Source organism: Podarcis melisellensis (genome assembly GCF_964234715.1).
Source record: "Podarcis melisellensis genome assembly, chromosome: 2".
Classification (NCBI taxonomy): Eukaryota; Metazoa; Chordata; class Lepidosauria; order Squamata; family Lacertidae; genus Podarcis; species Podarcis melisellensis.
The window spans coordinates 88,808,087-88,830,092 of record NC_138529.1 but is presented as its reverse complement, the minus strand read 5'-3'; the positions used below and the strand labels follow the sequence as shown (position 1 = coordinate 88,830,092).

Here is a 22,006-nt window from a genome sequence, read left to right as displayed (position 1 = left end):
TTGTTATTTGCCAACCAAAAGGAAATGTAGAACTCCCTCATGACTGCACAGAACAGAGCAGATATGTGGGTCATGGCTGTTAAAGAGGAAGGCTAAGCTAAGATTCTGCTGGTTTGGCAGAAAAGGGTCTTTTGTAAATAATGGATTTGGAAGAAGCTATGTGGTTGTCAGGATAAATTTGGAGAGAGAAACTATGTGTACCATTTTGATTTCTTGGAGGAAAGATGGACTATGTATGTAATAAATGAACGCATGAACGTTACAGAACCACATATACTGCCCCCAGCAGTGCTGATCAAAAAGGTGTCTTTTGACACCTGTGGATATTTGGCTTAATTGAGATTAGCATCACCCTTTAGTTTTACAGGGAATGATAGCAAGATGTGCTTTGGTGCATTTGAGTGATATCAGGGTGTACAGAGATGCAGCTTGATATCTATGCAATATAAAAGTCCTCCTTATCCACACAAGCACCCTTTCTTTTCCAAATAACACTACATTTTCAGCATCAGCCCCACACCTTCCTGCTTAAATGATCATATCTCTATATTTATTTATCCATTGGAAAGTCCTCCTTCAACTTGCTTGTGAACCATGATAATTGAGATTATGGAAGATGCACTCGACTTTTTTTTGTGCCTGAAAGAAAAGTTTGTGCCATTGTTAGAAAAGTTGATCAGATAACTGACTTGTCTGGAAGCTTTTTTGCTTTTGCTCTGCATTTCTATCATGCCTGAATCTGACACTTGGGGACAGTAAAAATATTGATAAGCAAAGCAAGCCAGCAACAGTTTTAAAACCATAGTAAAGCTCTATGTTTCATTCGAGTCCTGGGCTTTCTAAGGCAGCCCAAATCAGCAGCTTTCTGAAAATAGAACTGTTCGTGCCACCTCCAAGAGTGCTTGTATTCCACTGGGATCAGCCCTGATGCTGCCTATATTTGCACTTGATGTATGTGGCAAGTTTGCTGACAAAAACTCAATATCTCCCTGCACCTCTCTAATAACAAATGATATGTGCTGTGTAGATAAAAGCTCTCCCACATTCTTAAGTTGCAGTGCAGTGGTCAGTAAAAGCCAAGTACTGTGACCCATTGTCATTATGATTGAGTGAATTCCTCATTAGGGAGCGTGTTCTCATCCATCAGAGGTGCCAGCTTTCATTCCAACAGCTGTATTTCACCTAGGATCACAGCACTCTCTGACAAGCTATATCATGCCAGAAAACGAGAAAGCACTTGGGGGTGGCTGGAGCCATGTTTTCCTCCCCATAGTTCTTCATGATTATCCTGGCTACTTGCCAGAGAACGAGTCATTCATTCATTAAACGAAGCCAGCTGAAGAGCTGCGGTGAGCATTGTTAAATGTCATGATGTCCAAGTGCAAATTGCACGTGTCGCACCTTAAATTGGAACTTGCTGATAATGCATTTTATAGTCACTGGTAAATTCTGAATGGAGGGGTTTCTGAGTTTTTCTGGATCCATTTCAAGAAGCATTTACTTGGATGATATGGCCAGCCACATAAAATGGTGCCAAAAAAAGTCTAAAAGATTAGGGGTTCCTCAAAGGCTTCTGTTTAGGGAAGTTTTTAATGTTTGATGTTTTATCGTGTTTTAATATTCTGTTGGGAGTTGCCGAGTGTGACTGGGGAAACCCAGCCAGATGGCCAGGGTATATTATTATTATTATTATTATTATTATTATTATTATTATTATTATTATCGCACTCAAAACATTTAGTATTGCCTTAAAACAGCCATTTTGACCAGTGGTTGCCTGCCAGTGGTAACTGCATGGAATTATCATGGAAGCAATCAAAGAGCTTTTTAGGAGTGCAGAAAAGACATTCCTATAGGGAACATAAGTAATAAAACACAGTCATCAGGGGATCGAGGGTAGTATGCACCTATATTACACAGGATCTTGGTTATTCTTAAAAACCTTAATTATTTGGCCTGTCTCTCAGATGTTTACAAGATGGCAATAATTCTCCTGTGACATCATTTGCACCAGCAGGCACTGTTGCCCCACAAGGGTTTTAAACCACCCTCTTCCCCAGACCTTTCAAATCCTAGTAGCACATAAAAGCCTTGACTGACTGCCTTGCCATACAGAAAAGCAGGCATTGGCTCCTGCAGATGCTTCTCTTCATCGGTGAAAGAAGGAAAGCTAAGAACAAGTGTGGTATTGCTGGGTTTGGATGTGAGTAGAAGCCAGTGTTGAGAGGAGCAGAGGCACCAACTTGAATAAAGTACAGTGGTACCTCAGGTCGTTCCGGAGGTCCGTTCTTAACCTGAAACTGTTCTTAACCTGAAGCACCACTTTAGCTAATGGGGCCTCCTGCTGCTGCCGCGCCACCAGAGCACGATTTCTGTTCTCATCCTGAAGCAAAATACTTAACCTGAGGTAATATTTCTGGGTTAGCGGAGTCTGTAACCTGAAGCGTATGTAACCTGAGGTACCACTGTACTGGAGGAACAAATAAGCCCCGTCTCACATAATCAATCACATGATCGACCCACACCATTTGGATGGCAATGCCCATTAACTCTGAGGGGCCCTGGTCCCCTCAAATATTTTACTGGGGGCCACAAAGGGACCTCGGCCTCTAGGAGTGCTTCCTGTGGGAATGAGTGGACTTCACAATGTATGTCTTTGGATTGCTGGAAAGAAGGAGTGAAGAAAGTCATAGCAGGAGCATGCAAGATATGACTGCAAATATTCCCAGTCTGGTATGAAAGCAACTGAGGAGACAGTAGTCCACCGCAGTAAAGGAAGATGAAAAGAGATTTGTTTTCTTAAGCTTCGTTGTTGTTGTTCTTTGCTGCATCTGATATTGTTCGTTTATTTTGTTTCGATGCACCCTAATTTCCCATAAGCTGTAATGGCACTGAAGGTGTCCTCGCTGCAATGAGCTCTTCTTATAATGCCCCTGATGAGCTCAGAGAAACTATTCATTCTGCATTCAAGTCCTGCACATTTTTAGCCCTGCTGCGCTGTCAGAAAAGTGCTTCATCTACAATTTCACAGAAAATGCTTATTATTTGAAATTTGCATTGATGCACACAGTAAAACTGTAGATTAATTATTCAAATGCTATTAAAGACCCGAGTACAACTTCAGGCCTTGCTTTCAAGAGGCAGAGGAAGTGGAAAACATGGATTGGCTTTTTAGCATACCTTCCCCACCACTGGCTTAATCTGATGGGCTGTTTTTGGATTACATTTACCCCCAAAAATTGCATATTAATGCATTCACTTTTTTGTTTCCACCTATTTAAATAAAAATGAACTGAATATAGATAAAGCTAGGAAACGTTGCACTATTCCAGTACAACCTTTGGCCCTTAGATGACAGGAGAAAGGATCATTTCAGATTGGTGGAAGAGAATAGATAATAATAAGGTTTCTCTCTTATGTAAGGTCACTGTAACACATGTGAGCAACATGTGGCTCTGGCTTGGTCGAATTTCACAGGACCACAGGCCAAATTTTATGTGGGCAGGGAGGGGGGAAACCTCAGCTGGCACTAAATGCAGCCGCCAAATTTCTCGTTGGGGTTGAATTTAAATCAGGTCTAAACTTTGTTTTAAAACAGCTGCATTGGTTGCCAGTTCTTTCCCCCAAATTTAAGGTGCACAACTTGGGACAGTGCACCCTGTCCCCTCTGCCAAAGCAACCACTAGAGCGAAGGATGGCCATGCTGCACTGCCTGCTAGCTTGCTTGGATAAAGGTACCCCTGACCATTAGGTCCAGTCGTGGCCAACTCTGGGGTTGCGGCGCTCATCTCGCTTTACTGGCCAAGGGAGCCGGCATACAGCTTCCAGGTCATGTGGCCAGCATGACTAAGCCGCTTCTGGCGAACAAGAGCAGGGCATGGAAATGCTATTTACCTTCCCACTGGAGCGGTATCTATTTATCTACTTGCACTTTGACGTGCTTTCAAACTGCTACGTTGGCAGGAGCAGGGACTGAGCAACGGGAGCTCACCGCGTCGCGGGGATTTGAACTGCTGACCTTCTGATCGGCAAGTCCTAGGCTTTGTGGTTTAACCCACAGCGCCACCCACGTCCCTAGGAGTTTGCTTGGATAAAACCAACTAAATCCAATTGAACATGGAACTGGGATTATGACCTCTTAAATCAGGGGTAAGCAAACGTTTTCAGCAGGGGGCCGGTCCACTGTGCCTCAGACCTTGGGGGGGGGGGGGCAGACTATACTTTGAAGAAAAAAATGAAGGAATTCCTATGCCCCACAAATAACCCAGAGATGTGTTTTAAATAAAAGCACACATTCTACTCATGTAAAAACACTAAAACATGTAAAAACATGTAAAAGCCAATTCCCGGACCATCCGTGGGCCAGATTTAGAAGGCAATTGGGCTGGATCACATCCCCGGGCCTTAGTTTGCCTACCCATGTCTTAAGTCATCTTCCTACTGTAAAATTTAGCATCAGTAAACCTGGTTTGAAAACCCATAAACGCTGGGTAATTTTTTTCACATGAAATTTAGGACTCTTTCATTCCCACATCCTAATTTAAATATTTTACCCAATGCAAAGACTGATTTTGTCAACAATCGAGAAGATAATATCAAATATAGCTCCTAATTGGACTCCCAATGTCTCCTACTCCACGCCAGTATTTTAGACTTGGAGAGGAATGCTTGCAAATTCTGCAGTGTTTGAATTAAGAGAAATTTACCTCTTCTGTTAATAAAAACTTGTATTTAACCAGCAGTGCAGGATTCTATACTCACTATAAATACTGGAGATTTTCCTCTCCAATAAGCACAGGAAGAAAACAAAGAAGAAAACCAAATATAGGGAACATGCAGAGATCTAATAATTTGGGGGGAAGGAAATTATGCTTGTGTGTGCATATATAATATGTATATATAGAGAGGGGGGGAGTGAGAGAGTTTGGCAGCAGAGTTTTTATGTAGTGCCTAAACTGAGCCTATGAAGAGAGCACAGCAGTTTTACTGGCTTGGAGGGAATGGCATTGTTTACTGCGCCAGGAAGACATCCATCAGCAAAAAAAACTGACAAAGGGTGGAAAACAAGTGCTCAGGGGCCATGTGGTGGCTACTTAAAATTATACTGCAGCAGCAAAAGCCTTTTGGAAAGAGTCTACTGCCATGCAGAACATGACCATCACACTTACCTAGTCAAAATCCAGGACAGGTGCATCTCTATATGGTTACCATATAGCAGCTTTTCAGTTTAATGCTGGCTGAAACAACAACAGAGCTTTGTTCTCCTAATATGCCATGTCCCAGGCCTCGCCTTGGCTGAGATCAGTGCTCACTGTACAGCCATGGTGGTGTTGTTGTTGTTGTTGTTGTTGTGCCACACATCTGACCGGGCTGCCCCAGCCACTCTTGGTGGCCTCCAAGAAATTATAAAACCCCAGTAAAACATCCAACATTAAAAATGTAGTTTTGTTGTTGTTTAGTCGTTTAGTGGTGTCCGACTCTTTGTGACCCCATGGACCAGAGCACGCCAGGCACTCCTGTCTTCCACTGCCTCCCGCAGTTTGGTCAAACTCATGCTGGTAGCTTTGAGAACACTGTCCAACCATCTCATCCTCTGTCATCCCCTTCTCCTTGTGCCCTCCATCTTTCCCAACATCAGGGTCTTTTCCAGGGAGTCTTCTCTTCTCATGAGGTGGCCAAAGTATTGGAGTCTCAGCTTCGGGATCTGTCCTTCCAGTGAGCACTCAGGGCTGATTTCCTTAATAATGGATAGGTTTGATCTTCTTGCAGTCCATGGGACTCTCAAGAGTCTCCTCCAGCACCATAATTCAAAAGCATCAGTTCTTCGGCGATCAGCCTTCTTTATGGTCCAGCTCTCACTTCCATACATCACTACTGGGAAAACCATAGCTTTAACTATACGGACCTTTGATGTAGTTTACCATATGTTCTTTTTGCAACTGCCTAGAAACTGTCTTGGTATTAAGTAATATATAAATATATGAAATAAGTAAAATAGCATTTTAGTATGAAGAAACTCATATTCATTACTTGGAAACAACCCAGTTTTTTATCTGTATTTTAAAGAGTAGAAACAAATCCTGGAATTACAACTCTATCCATCATCGTCACACACTTCATAGTAATATTAAGGGTGTTCTAATATTCATAAGCAATATTCTCCATAGTGACAAGCAAGAAGCAGGGTGGAAACCTATCTTCCAGTATGTTCTGCAATGCAGAAGAAGCATGCAAGACTCAGTGTAAAAAATTGGTGCTTCCATTTAGGAAGGAATGATGAGCAGACTTAAAATCTAGCGGCAGCATTAAAGTTGCTTAAGAAATCAAGAGAGATAAAATGTTCTTTTGGAATCGCATTCAGAGTAGACAAACTGCAAAGAGAGAAAATCCAGCAGTCAGCTGCAGAATTCATGATCAGGTTTTTAATGGTATAATCAATACTCCTTTTGGAATATAGCAGTGGTGCCTAAAGGAGTTCTAGAAGCCCTTTTATCTCAACACAGAAATGTTCCAACAGGAACCAGTCGTGATTAGTTCAGATATTACGCTTACTTTCTGTGATTCAAGAAGCACTTCTTTAAAGTGTCATCCTCCTCACCTTGGGAATGTTGCCATTCTAAACAGAGCCAGGTTTCTTTCTTACAACAAGAGAAAGCCACAAAATAAAGTTAAACGTGTATATAAAGAGATCATATAACTTATTGGGAAGCCTTTGCAACGTTCTTCTCACTCCACTATGTAATTTTATGACAAACACACCCAAACCAGTTGAGAGAAATATACACAAAGTCACTGGATGAAGCCATTGGAGCAGGTCTGTATTCTTTGAAAGGTCAGCTGTAGTAACATTTACTAATCACTGCTGTTTACTATTTACTAATACACATCAGGCATATTGACACTCCCATTTAATCAGCCATGACAGAATTATAGAGTCAGTTTCAAATGGTCCAAATCTACCATGTCATGCCTCTCTTCTGCAGCCTTCATGCTGCCACAAAGCTGGTTTGGAGCAGAATAATAGTAGAGGTTTAAGTTAGCAGATGCGTCGTGGCTGGAGGATGATAAAAGGGAACTAAAGATTGTGCACAAAAGGGAATGTAAGCAGGGCAAAAGAGTAAAAAAAACCTGGTGTAGTATTTGGGAAAACTTCTGTGAGGCTATCTTTCATAAACTTTTGTTTTTAAACCAGCCACTGTTCAATCCGAACAATGTCTGGTATACCATTGGCCAGGTTCTTTTCTGTGGATGATGTCCACAGATGATGTCTGCACATTTGAAAGCCTCCAACCACAATACAGTAATACACTGAAAAGTTGACATCTACAATTGACAAGTTCAAAACAAAAAAAAAATTTTTCTTCCAGTAGCACCTTAAAGACCAACTAAGTTAGTTCTTGGTGTGAGCTTTCGTGTGCATGCACACTTCTTCAGATACACTGAAGAATCTGTATCTGAAGAAGTATCTGAAGAAGTGTGCATGCACATGAAAGCTCATACCAAGAACTAACTTAGTTGGTCTTTAAGGTGCTACTGGAAGGGGGGGGGGGGAATTGTTTTGACTATGGCAGACCAACACGGCTACCTATCTGTAATTGACAAGTTGTTCACCCTCAGATATGCAAGAAAAATAAGTCTAGCTTGTGATCCGCTGGGTGTGCTGCATCCATGGCTTTCATGATGGCCATAAAACCCCCAACAAGGTAACCTGTGGATTTTCCAACAGATTGGATTAACAACTGTCATAACCAACAGATTGGATTCACAACTGTCAATCCAAAGCCTTCTGAAGGCTCAGGCAGGGAAGCTGTCATGGGGGGAGGGGTTATTGCACTGGGAGGTTCCTTAATTTGTCTGTCCCGATGGCACAACTCATCCATGCAGGGCTCAGCAGTGCAAGCCAGATGAGCCTTTTCATTTAGGATTAAGCCCAAGATAGGGTTAAGCCCAACATGATGGTGACTCCAACTCTCATCAGCCCCAGCCAGTATTGCCAATGGCTAGGGATGCTGGAAATTGTAGTCCAGCAACATCTGGAGGGTTACTGTGCTGACTACCTCTGTCCTAGATAATACATAGATGTTTTATTATGTATCAAGCTGGTATTAAATAGCAGCACCAGACCTGATAGCAAGTTTGCTAGGCAACCAGGGCTGTCCTGGCTTGGGGAAGATCTTCCTTTCCGTAATTATTAGCTGCACAATTGTACAATGGGTTCTTAGTCACTGCAGATCAAAAACTTACAATTTCAGTCTTTAAATGGGAAACTAATTCTTTTTTTTCCTTCTTAGATAATTTCACATATTTTAATTTGTATATTGTAGTTTGTATCAACTGCATATTATTGACATATTCCTAGCTTCAAACTATTATCATTTTGAAGCCTAGGATTTAGAAACTAATTACAAGACTTAAATGGATAAGCCTGGGGAGCTAAATCATGCAAATACTCCTATCTATGAAGCTAAATATTCAAAAAACTATTTGAACTGCTGACTTAGTAACTGGAGTTGGGATGGAATTTGCAAGATAACAACAAACCTGAGAACAATCCTCAACTCTTACCCCCCTAATCTATCCATGGCAATTGTAGTGTAGCTGTTATTAACTAGCTGCAGGGGACAACTGTGGCTACAGAAGGGGAAAAAATGTTATTTTCAAGCATGGTGTGTTAATTAACACTCACATGATAATTTCTGTACTGATTTTTAAACATTGCATGGAATTGTTCAGGATAAAACAAGAGAGATACTGCAGAAAAACTCATTTTGGCAAGGGAAGCACGTTTACAGTAGCTGTTACAAGTGATAGAGTATTTGGAGAGGTGGCTTTTTCTTGCTCTGTTCCAGAAAGCTATTACTTGGGCACAGACACATCCAGCATCATGCCCCTTATTCACACTTGATTGGTAATTGTCACCAAGCAACTTGTATTCCTTGCACCTGCAGGAGTCCTTGGATCTCCTATGGTTCACCACAATCCCACCCCCTTTTGACAACTTTTGCTGCAAGGTAATTTCTTCTCCATGCTCTGATCTGACCCCACCTCATTTTATGCTATGAATAAGGTAAAGGTGGAAGACAGGAGTGCCTGGTGGGCTCTGGTCCATGGGGTCACAAAGAGTCGGACACGACTAAACGACTAAACGACAACAAAGGTACCCCTGACTGTTAGGTCCAGTCGCGGATGACTCTGGGGTTGCACACTCATCTTGCTCTATAGGCCGAGGGAGCCGGCGTTTGTCCGCAGACAACTTCCAGGTCATGTGACCAGCATGACTAAGCTGCTTCTGGCAAACCAGAGCAGTGCACAGAAATGGTGTTTACCTTCCCACCAGAGTGCTACCTATTTATCTACTTGCACTTTGACGTGCTTTCAAACTGCTAGGTGGGCAGGAACAGGAACTGAGGGACAGAGCTCACCCCGTCCCGGGGATTCAAACCACCAAACTTCTGATTGGTAAACCCTAGGCTCAGTGGTTTAGACCACAGCGCCACCCACGTCCCTTATGAATACTGTATTGCAATTTTATGGGTGGCACTCATGGCCTGACTTTTCTTTCCTGCTGGATCACCAACCTGGGAGGCGAACAACTGAGTGGGAAAGAGCCATCGGTCCTGGCCATGCTTCCAGTATTTATGCACATTTTTAAACTGCAAGGCAGGTGCTCCCACATGGCTGCTGTCGTCAGAAGCCATACCTCGGGAGCACAAAAAGGCACACTTCAGAATGAAGATGGATTTTGTGTGATTGATTGTTGATTTTGTTGCGTGTCGAGGTCCCCAAGCCACCCCCCAAATAACTCACAACGCACACTTAATTTTTGTTTAAGGTTTTTGGCATAATTTTGGCCACAACTTTATTTAAATACAAAACCGTGAGTGGTTGTTTAGGCATTGGTTAAGACTATCTGTCCCCCCGCCTGGGGACAGAACTGACTTCCGGGCACCACCGAAAGACAGTGCGGGGGAAAGCAAGTCGGGGAGAAATGGAGCTGAGTCACAGACCCTCAATTCTCATCTGCATGCTCCCTGAAGGCTTGCCGGCCCTAGTCCCATTCCAGGGATTGGACGAAAAGATGGCAAGCCCCAGGATTCCTTTAACGGAATTCCCTTTCCGCAGCAACCATGGAGGGGCAGGCCAACCTATCCTAACCCCTCCTCCACCAATTTATAACCAATGCCTAACTGCAAGCTTACAAGTTATGACGATTTGCTACGCAGTAGGCAAAAACCAAATGGCCCAGCCAATCAGCCAGATGGACAAAAATCCTATCAAGCCCCTGCCCCAACGGCAGACGACCCCATGACAGGCATAGCAAGGTCAATGCAACAACCCCTTACTCAAGGGCGGATGGGTGGGTGATCCGTTGCACACAGCAAAGAGAAAGCTCCAGGCTGCGTGCAGAGTATTTAAACATTTTACCCCTCCCACCAAAATTGCAACATAACTTTTACCCCAGCAACCCAGTGAACCAATCACTGCCCCAGGCCATCTTTAGAGACCCTGCCTAGTAACAGAGGCGTGGCTCAGCAAACCCCATCGCAACACACGCTCTCCATGAAGGAGAACACGCTTTATAGGAAAACTACCATGTCCTGGGGGAAAAGGCTCAGACTTAGCTGTCTCCCTGACAAGCTAGTTTTCTACACACAAGTATGTTGTTGCTGTTTTTAAGTGAGGACATATTCAAACATGCAATCGGTCACAGTCTCGGTCCAGTATACCTGAAGGAGCATCTCCACCCCCATCGTTCTACCTGGACACTGAGGTCCAGCGCTGAGAGCCTTCTGGCAGTTCCCTCGCTGCGAGAAGCCAAGTTACAGGGAACCAGGCAGAGGGCCTTCTCGACAGTGGCACCCACCCTGTGGCACTCCCTCCAACCAGATGTCAAAGAGAAAAACAACTACCAGACTTTTAGAAGACATCTGAAGGCACTCCTGTTTAGGGAAGCTTTTAGTGTTTAATAGACTATTGTCTTTTAATATTCTGTTGGAAGCCGCCCAGAGTGGGTGTGGTATAAATAATAAATTATTATTATTATTATTATTATTATTATTATTATTATTATTATTATTATTATATCCCTCCCTCCCTCTCTCATAAATACATGGGCACAAACTGTAATAGTAGTATAATCCCTCTGCTTCTCCTGCTTTTGTGGGTGAGGTAGAGTTGGGAGAGGCAGCATCTAAAATCCTGATAAGAGTTAGGATTGAACCGTCTCCACATTGTGAGCAAAGAAACAGCATCTGTGTTTGTGAATTTTCTTTTTTAGCTGCTGCCCCTCCTGCCACAATGGATGTGCTCCAGAACCCCCCTGGAGCGCCAGATTCTCTTAATGTGACACAAGGTGCTATATTGGGAAGGCAGGCTGGAAGACTCCCACTGTGTGTGGTTTGTGCTCTGCACACAGACCCTTTGGGTTTCAATCAAAGCAAGCAAGAGAAATTGTGGCTATCATAACACTTATTTTCTCAAATTTCCTTCCTCCTCCTTTAGCCATGCCTGGCTTTTTTCTAGCTTTTATTCTGTGTCGCTAGGTGAAAACATATCTAGGCCTGACATCCTGAAACACTCATATTGCATTCTGTTGCATAAGGGCATCAGCCTTGTAAGAAAAAGTGAGACAGCCACAGCTGCACTTCCTCAAAATATTAGACGGATACCAGCAAAGCTTGCGTCAGCTAGACCTGATTCCTGTTATTCTTCCAAAGGAGTCTTTTGAGCTGTGCATGATCCCATCGAGGTCGACAAGTGGGAATAAAAGCCATTTCATTTTAAAGGTGAAATGAGCAGTTTTTGTCTGGGAAAGATACAGATACTCCCTTAGTGTCCAGAAATGACTGTGACCCCCTCAATAATGGCTAAAACCTTGTTTGCAGTCTTCAACAATGTAAAGGAAGCATGACTGTGAGTGCAGGTAAGTGGAAGATAAATAAGCTTTGCAAATATTTTATTTTCATGTAGATCATCTGCTTGCACATTGGAAGGGTCAGCAGATGCTGTTAGCAGTTTGATTTATTGTGTCACCTTCTTGACCAATTAATTTATTCAGATTTTTTTCCCCCTTCGGTTTTCTCCAGTCCGTAAAATAAAGAGGTTGTGTACTGACAGGGCATTTCTGTTTCAAGCTTTCTCATGTAAATCCTCCAGTATGATAACAGATAATGTACAAGATTCAAATCTCTCTTTCTCTGCTCACTTCTCCCATTAAAGATCCTGCAATAATGAGGGGGGTTGACGTTTTCCATGGAGCCATCAGCCAAGTGCTCTAGGGTTCCATGGACAGCATAAGAGCCACACAGAGAACTAGCAGTGGGTGGACTGACCAATAATTTGTCAAGAATGAATCTGAGTAGCTGAATAAATTTTGATCCATGGTCCAGATTTTGTCTGGTTAGGCTCATAGGCCTAAAGGGCACACATCCAAATCATAGTTTGTACAATCCATTGAAGCCCCACAGTTCCAGAATATATAATGGTATTCAGGGCTGTATTCAGACTGCACTGTGGTATCTTTTGCAGGAAATGGATACCTTTCACTCTCCTGTCACTGGTGGTTTGTGCAAAACATATGGTGATGCTCTGGTGATGAGGTGATTGTCACCTGTCAGAGATTAAAGTCCCCAGTCCAGATTTATATTAGACTGGACCAGATGATTTGAGGTTCTGTCAAAAATGGATCTATGAGAGAATGGCATCTAAAATTCAGTTCCTCTGTCTCCAACAGAAATGTGATGTGATGAGTATTTGAAAAGGGTGTGGGTCAAAAATGCAAGTCCTCTACTCAAATTGATCTAACCTATTTCGTGTTCAACCCCCTGCCCCTTTGAGCCAGTTCCAAAATAGGCTTAAATGCCTTGTGGAGCATGCTTTGGGATGCATGCTCCACAGGTCACCAGTCCTTATTCTCCTACAAGTACAGCCCATGTGGGGATTTTGCCTACAATGAGTAACTTGTTTTCTTATAGGATAAATAGACTGGGGATTTACATGGAAAAGAGAAACCAGTTTGTGTTTGTGTCCATCATTTCCCAGCAATATACAGTAATATAAAGCGGTAAGCAGAAATCCCCATGTGAACAAACTTTTCTTCCTGAGGCGGCATGTTCAAACAAATGTGAGTTCTGAAAGAATTAAGAAAGGTTTTCCTTTCTGCATTTTTTTCTCTTTTTTTGGTCTGTCATCAATCTCTATCATTCAAAATGTGTAGCGGCCTCAATAAATGGCGCTTGAGGGACCACAGAGTGAGAAACCACTCTGGAAATAGAGAAGTGTGTTTTGGCTGAAACTGCCCTGAATTTCTACCAGTAGGTCTATCTAGCAAGTATTGCTAACTCTAACTGACAGGAACTCTAATGGGTCTAAATAAGTCTTCCTTTCCTAGCCCTGCTACCTGAAGTTGAGATAACTTTTTCAACTTCAGTGAACCTGCAATCTTGAACCCACAAAATATATGCTCTGTCACTGAGGAATTACCAGGCTTTCTCATATATTAACAGACACACACACACACACACACAAGACATACACACATACAACCACAACCACACACCAGATACACGTTATTTATTTTTATCTGTTAGAAGTCTGTGACATCCATTTGATTTCCCAATTTTACTTAGCTGGTTTTGTCAGTGGCTTTTGTAACAGGTAAAGGTAAAGGTACCCCCTGACCGCTAGGTCCAGTCGCGGACGACTCTGGGTTTGCACACTCATCTCACTCTATAGGCTGAGGGAGCCGGCATTTGTCCACAGACAGCTTTCCAGGTCATGTGACCAGCATGACTAAGCCGCTTCTGGTGAACCAGAGCAGCGCACGGAAACGCCGTTTACCTTCCCACCAGAGCGGTACCTATTTATCTACTTGCACTTTGACGTGCTTTCAAACTGCTAGGTTAGCAGGAGCTGGGACCAAACAAGGGGAGCTCACCCCGTCACGTGGATTCAAATCACTGACCTTCTGATCGGCGAGCCCTTCTGTAATGGGTAGTTTTCCCATAATGAAGTTTTTTGCCAGAAGCAACAAAATGATTAGCTTTTGGAGGCTACTAGTTTAGAGGTATGATGAAGGGCATTCTTGCTAGAGAGGAAAGGAAAAGAGCATCCATAATTTTCCATGGATTTCTGTTCCAGTTTTGGCATATTGTATCGTTGCTCCATTATATTGGTTAGTTTCAAATAGAGAAATATTTCTGATTATGAAATTACATTTTTTCCCCAGATGCTTATATCCAAAAGGCCCAGACCAGGTTACTTTTTCCAAAAGCCCCAGACCAGGTTACTTTTCATGTGAACTTTTGTATGTTGAAACATGTGTTTCAATCACTTGCATTGGCTAGGCCTTCTGCCTGCCAGTGGGGTGGGTGTGTTCCCCATGTCCCGCAGAAGCTGCAAATTTCTCTTTAATTTAAACTAAAGGGATGGAGACCCCTTTATTCTAAACTTTACAGCTGTTTCTCCCTTACACTGCCTCTGGACTTCGATTGAAGGCGCGCATTAGCACTAGGGAGCATGGCCATTCACTGTGAAAACCCCTTTAGCTTAAACTTTAGACACAGCTTTTGCAGATTGCAGGTGCCTAAATCAAATTCAGACTTCAGTGTTCATTAAACTATTTCCAATTTTAAGAAATCTCTATGACTTATAAGGTTATAAGAAGTTATGCATGGCTAGATGAGCATTTACTGTGTTGCAAAGAAAACGAGAGAGAGAATGCCAAAATATTTCAGCTGATAAAACAAAATTCATCATTTCAACAATCCGGGATCCTACATGCAATTATTTCCTATAGCATCTCCCAAATAACCTTTATATCGATTGCTTATTATTTGCTTCCTGTGTGAAATTTTAATTCTATTTTCTCTTTCTCAGCAACAGCCCTCATTTACTTGGTGGTGGATTAACATGGCTCTATCCATTTTACCCAAATATATGTACAGAATTGAATCTGCACAGATCAAATTTTAGCAGAAAATGGATTGTTTCCATGATGCCATCTGTGCACACATTCGTTTTCCTTTGTCGTTACTAAGGGCTGCTTGATACCTACTTCCAGATAACCAGTCTTATTTACTTTGCATTTTTTTACCCATAGATGGATGAAATGCAGTGGGGCAAAGGAACGAAGAAGGTCCCTACTTCGGTCTGCAGCCTTCCCTGTAAACCGGGAGAACGAAAGAGGATTATTAAAGGGATGAGCTGCTGTTGGCAATGTGAGCTATGCGATGGATACCAATACCAGTCTGACGAAGTGACCTGCAAGATCTGCTCCTACAGTCAACGGCCAAATGAGAATCGTACAGGATGCAGCCCTATCCCTATTGTGAAGCTGGAGTGGCATTCCCCGTGGGCAGTCATCCCGGTCTTCTTGGCCATGCTTGGAATTATTGCCACCATTTTTGTTATGGCAACCTTCATTCGATACAACGACACCCCCATTGTGCGGGCTTCTGGAAGGGAACTCAGCTATGTTCTGTTGACAGGAATATTTCTGTGTTATATCATCACGTTCTTGATGATTGCCAAGCCAGATGTCGCCGTGTGCTCCTTCCGACGTATCTTCTTAGGATTGGGGATGTGCATAAGTTACGCAGCTCTGTTGACTAAAACAAACCGCATCTACCGCATATTTGAACAGGGCAAAAAATCAGTGACAGCACCCCGGCTTATTAGTCCAACGTCACAACTAGCAATTACTTCAAGTTTGATATCAGTACAGCTTCTTGGGGTTTTTATTTGGTTTGCAGTTGACCCACCAAACAGTATAATAGATTATGATGAGCATAAGCCTATGGAACCAGATCAAGCCAGAGGAGTCCTCAAATGTGACATTACGGATCTACAAATCATATGTTCTTTGGGGTATAGCATTCTCCTCATGGTTACATGTACTGTCTATGCTATCAAGACTCGGGGTGTCCCGGAGAATTTTAATGAAGCCAAACCCATTGGATTCACTATGTACACGACTTGTATAGTATGGCTTGCCTTTATTCCAATATTTTTTTGCACTTCCCATGCAGCTGAAAAGGTAGGTGAAAATCAAGTAACTCGTGGGATGATTTTTTTCCCTATAAAATATACGTGGAAGTTTTTATTTAAACGTGCTTCTAGAAATGGGCTAAATGGCTTGACAAAAAATGGTTTCTTACAACTACAACAATACAAGATGTATTTGCCTCCCACCTCCTGCAGTTAGTTTGTAAGTCATTTGTTTGATGAAGTGGCAGATGATGGTCAGTAAGAATCAGCTGATCCATCGGTTCCTTCTCTTTCAGCTGCACCTTTTTTTAACAAAATGGATAGAACGTTACTATTTTAATGGGAGGGACAGCTCATTGCTTTGATTACAGGATATAAAGTCAGCATCTATTGAAAATAGTTTTGTGCCCTAATCTGCATTTTGGGAATTCAGAACCACAGGGCGCAAAGGATCGCTGAGATGCATTTCTCAAACTAGGTATTGTGGTGCAATCCTATTAACATGAATAGACTATACCCAGTGGTAAGTATATAAAAGATTGCAGCTTTTGTTGTGGGAAATATGGCTACAATTTCTAAATAGGAAGGTTCAGTGTTGCCATAACCAAGATGTTTTTTTGACTTGTACACATTGCAGTGTGGAGCCTACTTGTGTAGGTTCCCTGTGCAATTGGAAATCTTGTAAGATCACAGTTATAAATTGTGCAGGGAGCCTACAAAAATAAAGAAGGTTCTCCACTACAGAAGTTCAGTCCCCAGAATGTGGAAGCCTGCAGCGACAGTGATGCAAAGGAAGGCGAGCTGTTGTTTGAAGAGTACTCTAGACTTAAACATATGCACAAATTTCTAATTGACTTTATTGTGCCTTAGTGGAAGGAGATTCCACAACTTCCTTGGAAATACATTTTGCATTATAACTCTTTTGGGTTTTGCTTCCAATATTGTATCCACTTTCTAAAATGAATTTCTTCAATTTAGTTAGGAGGATGTCTTCTGAATTGGTGACAAAAGTTTTCCTAACGTCAGGATACATTATATCCACAGTAGTCCTTCTTGTCCATTATACCCATTTCCACATCAAAGAAGAAAAATTGGGTTGGTTGGTATGATTTGTTGTTAACAAATGCATTTTGACTCCTAGGAGTATATATACTTGCATAACAGACTTGTCGTCCAAACAGACTTGTCGTCCAAACAAGTTTTGCTCAGTTCTTTTGTATTTGCCTATTATTATAGCCATTTCTGAGACAAAACTAGATTGTATGCTTTTTTTTTTTTTACTTTTCTAATTTAATTTCCTTCTGCCTGCAGAATTTGTGATATGAAGCAATCATTGTCAGAAGACCATGTTTCGTAATCAGACTATCTATCTATCTATGATATATCTCTAAGCACTGGTGAAGGAAGAGGAGTGCAGGGGGAGCGCACTGCCGCTGGCAGCAAGATCCCGGTGGTGTGCCATCGCGGCTGCCCCCCACCCGTGCTGGGTGCCATGCCCCTGCAGGCGACGTGCCATGCCCCCAGGATGCATGCCATGCCCCTGCGGGAGGCGCGCCATGCCCCAGGACACACACCAGCCCTGCCCTGCCTGCTCTCCGCCCCCCAGTACTAGAGTATGAAGCTCCACCACTGTCTCTACAGAGACAGTTATCACTTAGCTTAGTAAGTGACATTGCACATATGTATAACAAAGCAGGGTACAGTGTGATTCATTGATCTCACCTGTTAGAAGGCCACGTGCAGGTAACATTTGCTAGTCCAATTCCATTTACAGCAGTGGACTAACCAGCTAATTATTCATAAAATCAAAGCTGATTCTATGAGCAGGCAACAATTGACCAAACTAGATGTGATGTCTAGAGTTTTGTGAATGGAACTATCATAATTTCTAATACTGGAAAATAAACTGTATTAAGATAAGAGTATTGCTAGGCCTTTGAATGTTTCTCCTTGTACCCTTTTCCTAATTCAAATCCCTTCTGAATGCATTTTGAAATGTTCAAGTACATTCACATTGGGTTGTGCTCCCTATATATTGATTTAGGTTTTCCTATAATACCGGCATCAATAACATCTAGCTTTATTAGTTCTTACAACATTTACATGTTGAAAAATGGCATTATATTATATAATATAATAAGGGACTGCAATGATGCCTTGGAATAAAATTATACTATAGGAAAATGTGAAGAGAACAAGAGCTATTGATGGTTTAATGGTAACATTTCTGGAGGCTTTGTTATATTCAAGAAGTTTTTAATATTAGGAAATATTCAGGAACTTAAATCAGAAGCAATAAAAATTGTCTTGATATTGATATTTTTATAAGACATAATAACATAAATGTGACCAGCACATTTTAATGTGACTAAGAAAAAGGGATTTATATATTAAAATGTGCACATTCTGATTTTAGAACAAGCACATTCTGTGTGGCCAGCATTAACCCCAATTATACACATATAATTTACTTAGACTAATCACTGTCTTCCAATTAAAAATTAGTTTTCAGCAGAATCTTTTCTAACATGACGGGAAGAGATATATACTGTGGTGAGGGAATTGGGTTTGTAATGGAGGGAGAAAATGTTTGGGAAAGAACTGCAGGTCTCCTTACAACCCTTCCTTCTTGTTCAGACTTGTGAAACCCCTTGGAACTATGAGGAAAGGAAATATTAAAAAAAGAAGAATATAGATGCTGTTGTGATATTGTGGAGACACAGGAGGTCAAGTACCTATCTGCCCTCCTATGATTTATTTAGTTAAAATTATTTCTATCACACTTTGTGGTTAACATACAAAGCAATTTAAAAAATAAAAATCATACAAACCAACATAAGAGTGTAGCCGATTAAAAGCTGAAGGTTACGTGGTCGCTTATTTCAGAGACTATTAGGTAAAGCCATTTACCATAAGCAAGGCTGGATTTAGGTTTGATGGGGCCCTAAGCTACTGAAGGTAATGGGGCCCTTTATATGTCCAGCTGTCCTTTGTCAACAACAAATTGTCGCTGTTTTTTGTGTTATGCTATATGGTAATTTATGGACCTAATAGGTATCCAAAGCCATTTGCACAGAACAAAATATGTATTTTACCAAAGTAATTGTTGAACTGAAATGCAATTAAGAAGAAGTATATTAATAGTGAAATACAATTAAGTAGAGGTATATTAATAGTGAAATAATTATTAAACTCTAACTTAAAATGATTTTTTATTCATAACAAACTTAATAATGCAAACACATTGGCATTTGACAATAACAAAAGTTTAATTTTATTTGTTTTTTATCTTATATTTTGGAAATGTACATCCAGTTGTTGTTTTTCCTTTACATTTTTTGGGGGGCCCCAAGATAGTGGGCCCCTAAGTTATAGCTTGTTTAGTTTATACATAAATCTGGGCACTGCATGTGCCCATGCTACTGCCTTACCAACAATTAGCACATCAGCTCATCTGAAGGCATTCTTCTTATAGAGATCGATCCCTTAACAGATCTTATTGTGCTAGCTTTCATCCTTATGAGAACGATGACTTCCTTGTAATTGAATTGTGAACAGCTGAATCAAAGTCTTTCTCCACAGCAATGGGGAGTTCAGAATAGCTGACATCCCCGACTCACCATTTGCTGTCCAACTAAACACCGTGGTGCAGCACAGCTTATTAACCTCTCCCTTTGGCAGCAAGTGTTGTACAAATGAAATGCTAGTGATAATGCTGCCAATATAATTGGCCTGGACAACAAAACTGTTTTAAATTCTCCCCAGATCTGTGGCTACCTTGATCAGGAGCAAAGGCAGCCTCCGAGAAGTGTTAGACCAATTATAGAAGCTATAGGTTTATACTAGGATCAATACAAAGTGGCACTTGAAAAGAGCAAAAACAGCCCCTGTAAGGTCAAGCCAAGCACAGCTAAATCAATAAGCCAAATTGAATCAAAATATTAGAATAGCAAAGTGAGACGATAAGGAGTTGAGTGAGTCAAGCAAGTTCTCTAGCAAATTATTCATGTGACTGACACACATAGCATATAATTATTCTCTGAAAGCTTCTCCCTTTTCCAACAAATGCCTTTCTAATTCTTACTGTATTTTTGTTCTTAGTTTTTTAAGCCAGTATACATTGTCAAGAAATCAGTATGCATTTAAGCCAGTATACATTGTCATCAAATGCTTGGGGCTGTTTCACACATAACACTTACATATTAGAAAAGGAATAATATGTCTGTATATAGTACTTGCCGATCAGAGGGTCAGCGGTTCGAATCCCCGGGACGGGGTGAGCTCCCATTGCTCGGTCCCTGCTCTTGCCAACCTAGCAGTTTGAAAGCACCTCAAAGTGCAAGTAGATAAATAGGTACCGCTCTGGCAGGAAGGTAAACGGCGTTTCCGTGCGCTGCTCTGATTCGCCAGAAGCGGCTTAGTCATGCTGGCCACATGACCCGGAAGCTGAACGCCGGCTCCCTCAGCCAATAAAGTGAGATGAGCGCCGCAACCCCAGAGTCGGCCACGACTGGACCTAATGGTCAGGGGTCCCTTTACCTTTATATCATTATCTGTATAGCATTATGCGATACCCATGCCTGTGCATATTTTGTTACATGAGCACATACTAGGAAGTCACATTCACAATGATCCACATGGATTTGTTTATGCTTTTCCCTACACAGAGTTTCTTTATGTGCAAAGCTCATTAGCGAATGCTCAAGTGTTCCTTTGCAAAGCAGGCATTGTTGAAACTGTTCCCTGGGGGTAGAAAGTTATAAATATCCCACAACACCGGTCTGGGGGCCAAATTATATTTCATTAAATGCAAGATCAGAATTAATATGCCTGTTTGATGGGTTGCTGTTGGGTAAACAACAACTGCCGTCAAGGCTGTGATATATGAAGAGTGGGATTAAACAACCCTTCGTGTGCCACGGTCCTAAGGAAAATCACCCTCACACCATTATAGCAGTTGCCTTCCCACAGCAAACAGCAGCTTCAGGAGGGTGATTTTCATTGAAATGGCAGAGTGTGGGTCAGGGGTTAACTCTCCTCCTTACCCACATGTTGTTCTCCCCCACAGCTGTTATTTAACAACAGCAAACTAGAAAAGTTAGCCATAGTCACAAATATACCCTAAGGCAGATTTTGGCCCTGAGAAAACAAAGCTCTTTGCAGAAGCAATCTGAAAGTGCTTATCATACGAGAACAAACTCTCCTTGAGGCTAATGTGTGTCTTCAATCATGTATTTTTCTGAGCATCCATTAAAGAAATTCATGTTTAGGTTGGCTTTTGAGGATGTGTGGGAGGATCAAGTGCTTTTGTTGTCAGAAGTGCATTCTGCAAGGTTTTTGACTATTACATATGAACCCAAGCCATCCATTTTATCTAGCAGTATTGCACTCATAGAAGGTGGCTAGAATTATGATCTTGGAACTTATCAATATTTTTCAGCATGCTGAAATGATGTCAAGGCACTCTTTGAGATGTCTGTGTCTGTAAAGCTGTAGGCAAGGTGCTCTAGCAAATTAAAAAAAAAAATCAGAAATTTTTAAAAGTGTATGGATAGAGCAAGAGAAACAGTATGCATACTTCTTTCTGCCTAGCTGCAGGGAAGAGTAGCATGGTTAGGAGCTGGTGTTGTGTTCCCACAGAAGCTGTGTCCATCATCACTCAGCCTGACTTGCTCTCCTGCGTTGCTCTTCCTGTTCTTAAGCATCCAATTGAAGAATATCTCACTGCATCCAGCTGCGAAGTCTAACTGGGGATATATTTAGGCTTCTTTGAACTTTTATAAACTATCATTATTATCTGAAAGGCGTTAGTAATCTCTTAACGTTGATTCTGTGTTTGAGTATGCTTAGTGGGGAAAGTGTGAGGAATATAAGCAGCTAATTCATCGCCTCTAGACAAACTTTTGCTTTCATGTCCCAGTTGCAGAGGCCTCTGTCACATCCTCCCATTCCATGTATCTTTACTAGCAGGAAATGTGAAGCCCTTAATCCCATTTGCTGTTGAAACCAACTACCCTCT

General features: G+C 41.7%; 1 protein-coding gene across 3 annotated transcripts in view; it reads left to right on the top strand.

Moving 5' to 3' along the window:
• Window positions 1-22,006, top strand: part of GRM7 (glutamate metabotropic receptor 7) — a 411,272-nt gene that overhangs the window by 295,144 nt on the left and 94,122 nt on the right. For 2 of the 3 annotated variants that reach the window (XM_081901586.1, XM_081901587.1), the window contains exon 8: window positions 15,101-16,036. The exons of the other annotated variant lie outside the window; for it this stretch is intronic. In XM_081901586.1, coding sequence (XP_081757712.1) covers window positions 15,101-16,036 — 936 coding nt within the window. The remainder of the gene's footprint in view (window positions 1-15,100; window positions 16,037-22,006) is intronic. 3 annotated transcript variants of the gene reach the window in all.